The sequence below is a fragment of the Alosa pseudoharengus genome, unplaced genomic scaffold, assembly GCF_046254945.1.
Source record: "Alosa pseudoharengus isolate Yale_2024_CS ecotype anadromous, Long Island Sound unplaced genomic scaffold, YU_APseudo_1.1 YU_APseudo_1.1_scf_13, whole genome shotgun sequence".
Lineage (NCBI taxonomy): Eukaryota > Metazoa > Chordata > Actinopteri > Clupeiformes > Clupeidae > Alosa > Alosa pseudoharengus.
In genome coordinates this window covers 18,445,708-18,452,825 of record NW_027468598.1, presented here as the reverse complement: position 1 = coordinate 18,452,825, position 7,118 = coordinate 18,445,708, and the positions used below count along the sequence as shown (strand labels likewise).

General features: G+C 42.6%; 2 protein-coding genes across 2 annotated transcripts; both read right to left on the bottom strand.

Annotated features, from left to right (window-relative positions):
* Positions 1–439: 439 nt before the first annotated feature.
* LOC143121158 (TRPM8 channel-associated factor homolog) lies at positions 440–6,290 on the bottom strand. Its single transcript, XM_076281551.1, has 7 exons — positions 5,683–6,290; positions 3,756–4,732; positions 3,540–3,634; positions 3,195–3,408; positions 1,319–1,558; positions 790–1,121; positions 440–682 (listed from the first exon to the last, which is right to left on the bottom strand). Exons 1-7 carry the CDS (start codon positions 6,288–6,290, stop codon positions 440–442), a joined length of 2,709 nt encoding a protein of 902 aa, XP_076137666.1.
* On the bottom strand, positions 4,844–5,458 carry LOC143122212 (TRPM8 channel-associated factor homolog; the record flags this gene model as incomplete). The annotated part of the gene is made up of 1 exon (XM_076283068.1): positions 4,844–5,458. A coding segment is annotated over one exon (615 nt), but the record flags the coding sequence as incomplete, so codon positions are not given.
* Positions 6,291–7,118: the final 828 nt, after the last annotated feature.

The window sequence follows — 7,118 nt, the reverse complement described above, 5'->3', positions numbered from 1 at the left end:
ACATAATCATTCGCATCACACAAATACCATGGTATTTAGTTGGTGTTACAGACGTGACAGGTTTGCATGGAATTGCCCTAAACAAACACATCTTCATACACACAAATATAAAAATATGGTCAACAATTTAAGAGTAACTAGGTTCATTTATTTTACTTCCGAGCACAAGAAGCTCCAACAATTCAAATTTATTAAAAACCTCTGACAGCAGCAGGTGTCATACCATGTGGGAATGGGAGGTTGGGGTGAAGATGTACTAAGATTTAAAAAAAATAACAAGTACACAGAGAGACAATGTTTGTTGTTTTGTTACATTACAAGGATACAGAACACATCATATTATTTGAAAAGAGAACAGAATCACATTTTAAAGAACCTTAATACACTGTCAATCCACAAGCCTAAACTAATTTTAAAGACCTTACAAGTCTACCCTATCTCAGGCATACTGGGCCATTGGATGATCACTCCAGTCAGGCAGACCTGAGAGCTTCTCCTCAGTGGCGGACTCTATTGGCCAGCCCCAGGCCTTGAAGAAAGACGTCAGGTTCCTGTTCACCACTTTGGAGAAGGTCTCGGCATATGTGTTCATCTTGCCGTTGTTGTCCCGAGGCACTCCCACCATGGTATGATAGTTAGCAAAGACCTTCTTAAAGGCATCCCAGCCAAACTGCTCCTGGAGCTGATGATGAAGATGAAGGGAAAGGGTAAGGATGAAGGCTCCTTTTGAGTTTCATTTTCATGATATTTAAAGACTTTTTACTGTTTCACAAAACAAAGACGTGATACCTGTAAGTAGGTCTCAAGGGCCACCCATTCACTCCAGTGTTTAAGGTCTCGCCCTCCCTCGATGTACTTCTGGGTCCTGTTCAATCTTTTAGCAGGTCTCAAGCACCTATGGGCTTCTGCCCGGTGCAGGTCAAGCACCGTCTCAGATATATACACAGACCACAGGTTGCAGGTGGCCTCAGTTGTGTATGGCTCAAACTCCCAGACTTTTGTCTGCTGGTTGTGGCCCAGCTCATGCAGTATTCCCCAAGCATTTGTTTTGGTGGTTACCTGTAGTAACTCCCGGGATGTGTTGGTGTTCATCATGATTGGGTAGCCAGAGTGCAAAAATCCTTTTGTTAAACAACATAAAATCAAACTCTGAATATAATAATATAAAAAGTACATGAAACATGTTGATAAATGCCATTGGTCAAGAATCTCTTCTTATACCAATAAACTGTTAAACTAAAAGTGAAGTGTCCTAAATAATTTTTTGCATGTTGTATTTATATGCTTTCTATAAGCATTAATATAACATCATACTAACCTTTTGAGATCTGCACATCTCCCACAAACCGTTCCTTGCGTGTAAACTTGGCAGATTTGGCTGCCAGGTCAGCTACACCCCTCATGATTGCATCATATTGTTCAGCTAGCACATCTGGTTGCTCCAAGTCTCTAATAAACTCAGAGTTCAGAGTGATAACTAGGTTCTCAAACTCCAGCTCAGCCCATGGTGCAGGTTCATGCCGAATACTATTGACCCATTCATGTACACTGGTCTCCCCTGAGAATGAGAGACTTGATTATCACTGCCTGTTATATGAAGATACGGCAACCTGTTAAAAATTCTGTGAAATGTAGTACAAAAAAGTCAGAGTTTTAGTTCTAGTTTGGCTCCACATAATAAGACCAAAGTCACTCCACATATTAAGACCAAAATAAAATCAACTTAGCGGGTTTTCACAGGCAAGCTTTTTCGTACCGACAGTACTCAGTGACCTCGAGATCTCACTACAACGGAGATCTATGTGAAAACTCCTCGGATTTCTCCTATAACTTTACCTTTATGACTGCATCACATAAGTCACTGTTCACATAGGCCACATTTTTCTATTCAAATGTTTTGCTTAGATCAGGTCTGCCTTTCTTACCTATCTCCAGCGATTGATGAATCCCTAAATACTCATCTTAGTTCCTCAAAAGGATTAAAGTTCACATTCATATTCAGAATATTTTCATGGCCTTGAAATGCTTTTATGTTTTATGCATCTCTGTACCCTCTGTCTCTTCTCCCCACATGAGTCTTTTAACTTTTAAACTTCAATTTACACAGTGCTACACAATGGAGAGTTTGAATCTTGGAATAAGTCATCCAAAGTTGATGCATCTAAATGGTAATGTATTAGCTTTCTATCACTTTGTAGCTTACAAGTCAATGGTAGGATAAGACATATTAACTTAGTTTGACTATGTTATCAAACAGCTAACAATGTCTTGCTAATGTAAGATAATTCTTACACAATAGCTTGTTTATCTTGTAAAGTATCCTCAGGAAAGCTGTTTTGCCACAAATGTTCTGGAGAACTCCCCAGAACTCAGTCACGATTGGGTGCCGTTGCCATGTCACAACAATGATTGTTTAGATTCCCTATGACACACATTCTGATGCACTGCCCCTAGATATACCCACCATTACATTTACTGTTTAATTAGCTTGTAATATTGTTATATTTTTATCACATAGAGAACACCTAATGAACCTAATTTCACCTAATGTGAAAATGTTTTTGGCCCAAGGGGTTTTTCATTTGTAATTACAAGTATATGTATATATTCTCTTTTGATCCCGTAAGGGAAATTTGGTCTCTGCATTTATCCCAATCCGTGAATTAGTGAAACACACTCAGCACACAGTGAGGTGAAGCACACACTAATCCCGGCGCAGTGAGCTGCCTGCAACAACAGCGGCGCTCAGGGAGCAGTGAGGGGTTAGGTGCCTTGCTCAAGAGTACTTCAGCCATGCCTACTGGTCGGGGTTCGAACCGGCAACCCTCCGGTTACAAGTCCGAAGCGCTAACCAGTAGGCCACGGCTTAAAGTGACCTGTATTTAACTCTAATGTGAACACGTTTGTCTGTCAAAACACCACACCCATACACTTTTGGTACGTGCCATCTGTGTCATGAACAACAAAACAATGGTGTCACTGCATTTTAAATAAATGCTTAATTCCAGTGTTATCACGCTTAGCCAGTCCCACAGGTCTTAGATTGATGGCCCTGTGTTGGAAGCAGGGGCGCTGCTAGAAAAGTTGGGCCCTATGACAGACAATAATTCTGAGCCCTCCAATAATATATTGGGGGGCTCTCTGGGGTGCCCCTGTCAGTGCTGGCAAAGCCATTCCTTTCATTTGTTCCTTACCAGATTTATAATATGGTGCTCGAACAGCCTTTTGCACCACTATCTCCACTTCTTCCACGTCACATTTTGGTGGGGCAACCAAGTAGATAAGTCCACCCCAGAGGTTCCACACCTGCACTGTGTTACTGTCCACAGGGAAGCGCACACACACCACTGGTGCTCGTATCAACTTTTTTAAGTGCCGAAGGTCATCAGACTGGCAGCCAATCTGCACCTGAGGAATGTCATAGAACTTGTTATACTATACTAATTAGCTAGTTTCTGTTGAGTCGTGAAGTAGTTTTCCATTACTATTTTTCAGGTCGGTAAGGAATTGTAAGAATATTATAGCTATTCTCAGTTTACCTTCCAACCTTTGCCCACTATTTCTGGGGAAGTCTTGATATTTGTCCTCATACCAGGGGATAGGTATAGACCAGTGCTGATCCATTCTTCACCATCTGCAATGCGGACACCATATACAAAAACAAGTATAAATACAAAGGTGTACAAGGCAGACATTATCACCACTTGGCCATATAAACTTCATTTTTGTGTTTAAGGTGTGATCATGGAACTGACCTCTTGTGCTAGCGCTGATGCACAGCTTTGTGTTACTGACAGTTGGTAAATCTGGGACATCCTTGATGAAGTAGGGCAGAAGTGTATCTGGACACACTTTACACACCTCACAGGCAACTTCAAGGAGCAGGCGGTCTTCAGCGCTACTCACCGGGTGGCTTTTAGACACTTGTGGGACTTTCTTAACCATATCTGTTAGAATCTTGAGCACTGAGGAGTAGGAGGCACAGTGATGAGCAGACATGGAAAGATAAGTAGTACACTCCCTTCTCATCTTCTCAAGACAGCCCTTCTGATCTTCACTGAGGGTTTGGCTCTGGGTCATGTAATCAACAAAAACGGGCAGAAACTGATGGAACTGGTACACCTCCACTAATTCCTTTCCAGACTGAGCTTTGTATATTCCTTTTTCTAGGATGTTGGGCAGGAGAGAGAGACCCATTTCATTGAGAATGCGGTTGCCTGGATATTTTGTCAGTGCATCAGTTCTATTGTTGCAGAGAGCCCAGTGCCAGGCGTGTCCCCCTATCAAGAGTCCGCCTCCCTCAGCAACAAACCTCTGGATTTCTTTGCTGATGTCATCCTTGTCCGGGGTGCAAACATAGACACTGAGGTCATCCTTAAAGTCGGTCACCTGACACTTCAGACCTGACTTGCTTAGACGATCTGCAACTCCTCTACGGCTGCGCGAGACCCCAACAAGACCATTGCGTCCCTTGTCCAGCCAGAGCAAAGCATTCTTTAAGAAGCGGGAAAAAGGTTCATGATTTAGATAGCTTCCGTGGGTGGCTATGATGACTCGGCCCTGCCCATAGTGAGCTCCAGCAAGGTAGGCCTTGCCATCAAGTGTGGTACCAATGGGGAATGCTAGTGGGCCATGGACGAGGACCTCTGATGGCAGCATATCACCTCGAGTATCGAATTCAGAGACTCCATCCAGCAGCACCTCAAGGTCCACTTTTAAATATTCTTTCACCCTGATTTGAGATGAAAATACAATAACAAGATCATTACAATTGTGAATCAAAATCTGGTGGGTTAAGAATAGACACTGGGTTAAAGAATACTAAACTTCTCCTTTAAGATACTTACGAATTTGTGGACCATCTGAGTGAAATTTTCGATGGGACAGTCATCTGTCCATGTGACCCTTTGTGCTCAGTGATGTAAATGCCAGCCACACTGCACACCTTGTTTCCAGCAAAGTTTATGAGAACATTTTCACCTGGATATTCACGCCACTGCCAGGCCTGTCCAGCAATAAGGACCCCTCCTCCTTCCTTCAGGAAGTGCACCAGCTCCTGAGCAAATGTGCCCACACTATAGGCATCTGCAATATAGACTCCCAGATCACTTCTGAATTGGCAGACCTCAGCTTGAATATAAGAGAAGAGATTTCCCACAATGCTCTGGCAGCTGGAATGGACTCCTACTTTAGCCCTCCCAGATGAGGGTTGAAGCCAACCCAGGGCATTGTTAACTAGGTCTGGGAAGTCTTGAAGGTACGCCTCATGTCCCATCACCACTATGCGGCCAAGGCCATAGCATGAGGCAGCTATGATGACCTGATCCTGGGCGTTCACAGCCAGAGGAAACGCATGATGACCATTCAGCAGCAGCTCACTGGGTACTGACTGCTCTTTGAAGTTGAGCTCCTCTATTCCACGCAGCAGAGTAGAATAGGCTCCCTCAAGTGCACTTTGTTGAAGAGTAAAAATATTATAAATTAGTCAGATGTTTGTAGCTGATATGTGTCACATTAAAGCATTCAAAATGTTGTCCTTATTGATTACAAATGATAAAAATGCTATGCAATGGACAACGGATCAGCTAATATAGCCTTAAATCAGATTTTAAGCATACGCAATTACCAAGCCTTGAATTAATAATGTCTTAAAAATATATAATGTTATATAATGTTACTTACAATGATGACCATTTAAAAGGAATGTTTGATGAAATTGGGACACAGTCATGCTTCCCATACTGCCCTGTAAAGTAAATACCAGCCACACTGCACACCCAGTTTCCTGGGAAGTTGAGTTGCACATCTTCTTCAGGGTGTGTGTGAGACCACTGCCAGGCCTGTCCAGCAATGAGGACCCCTCCTCCTTCCTTGAGGAAACTCATAAGCTCCTTACTAAATGGGCCCACATTATAAGCATCTGTAACGTAGACTCCCAGATCAACTCTGAATTGGCAGACCTCAGCTTGAATTGAATTGGAGAGGTTTCCCACAATGCTCTGGCAGCTGGAATGAACTCCTACTTTAGCCCTGCCAGATGAGGGTTGAAGCCAACCCAGGGCATTGTTAACTAGGCCTGGGAAGTCTTGAAGGTACGCCTCATGCCCCATCACCACTATGCGGCCAAGGCCATAGCATGACGCAGCTATGATGACCTGATCCTGGGTGTTCACAGCCAGAGGAAACGCATGATGACCATTTAGCAGCAGCTCACTGGGTACTGACTGCTCTTTGAAGTTGAGCTCCTCTATACCACACATCAGTGCGGAGTAGGCTTCTTCCTGGGCCATTCTGGGTTGATTCTGTATGGTGGTATTTTGAAGAGAACTTTCAGCTCTTGGTCTGAAATGCCAATCCTTTTTGCTTTGGTTGGGGATTCAGCATATCTAAGAGAACATACAATCACTGGAAATAATTTGTTTGCATTTTGTGATTGTGGATAAACAGACACATACATCTAGTCTACTATGGTATGCATGCAATATGTCCTTTGACATTGAAAATTAGCATTTAATTATCTATTTATGTGTTCTGTCCCAATATTCCAGCTTTGAGTTCTCATCGATAGAATTTGCATCCTATTGAACAGTTATTTATGAAGAAAAATCTGTCTGTCTGTCTATTCATCTTAAAGCAACACCAAAGAGTTTTTTGTACCTTAAAATAATGTTTACAAAATCGATTAATCAACTCGTATAACAGGGTGAACGGCACTTCTGCATTCACTTTGTGGCCCTCTATTGGCTATTACCACACTAGTTTGCCAGATTGGGTAGCGGGTGATCTGTAGTTCAATGGAACGAATGAGACATAAGAAACTACAAATTTGACTTGCATTTGATGTCAATACATCGTACTTTCATAAAATCATGCAACAATTCTATCTTGTCTGTGGACATTGTTATTTGCAAAGCCGGTGCTGGATAAACCAGACGGTATATATAGTTCTGTATACAGTCCATGGCAGTGTTTTTCAACCACTGTGCCAGGGCACACTAGTGTGCCGTGAGAGATCATCAGGTGTGCCGCAGAAAATTACCCAAATGTCACTCACTGGTCCAGAAAAGCAACTGTTGCTTCAAAGAATTTATAACCACATGCTCTCATTGATTGTATGA

Bases quoted from the DNA above. Each gene is read 5' to 3' on its own strand.
- LOC143121158 (XM_076281551.1), bottom strand. From the start codon at position 6,290: ATGGCCCAGGAAGAAGCCTACTCCGCACTGATGTGTGGTATAGAGGAG. The intron at 3,635-3,755 runs GTCAGTTCCATG...TCCGCATTGCAG, and splicing joins CATCAGCGCTAGCACAAGAG to ATGGTGAAGAATGGATCAGC. The intron at 3,409-3,539 runs GTAAACTGAGAA...GACATTCCTCAG, and splicing joins TAGTGGGCAAAGGTTGGAAG to GTGCAGATTGGCTGCCAGTC.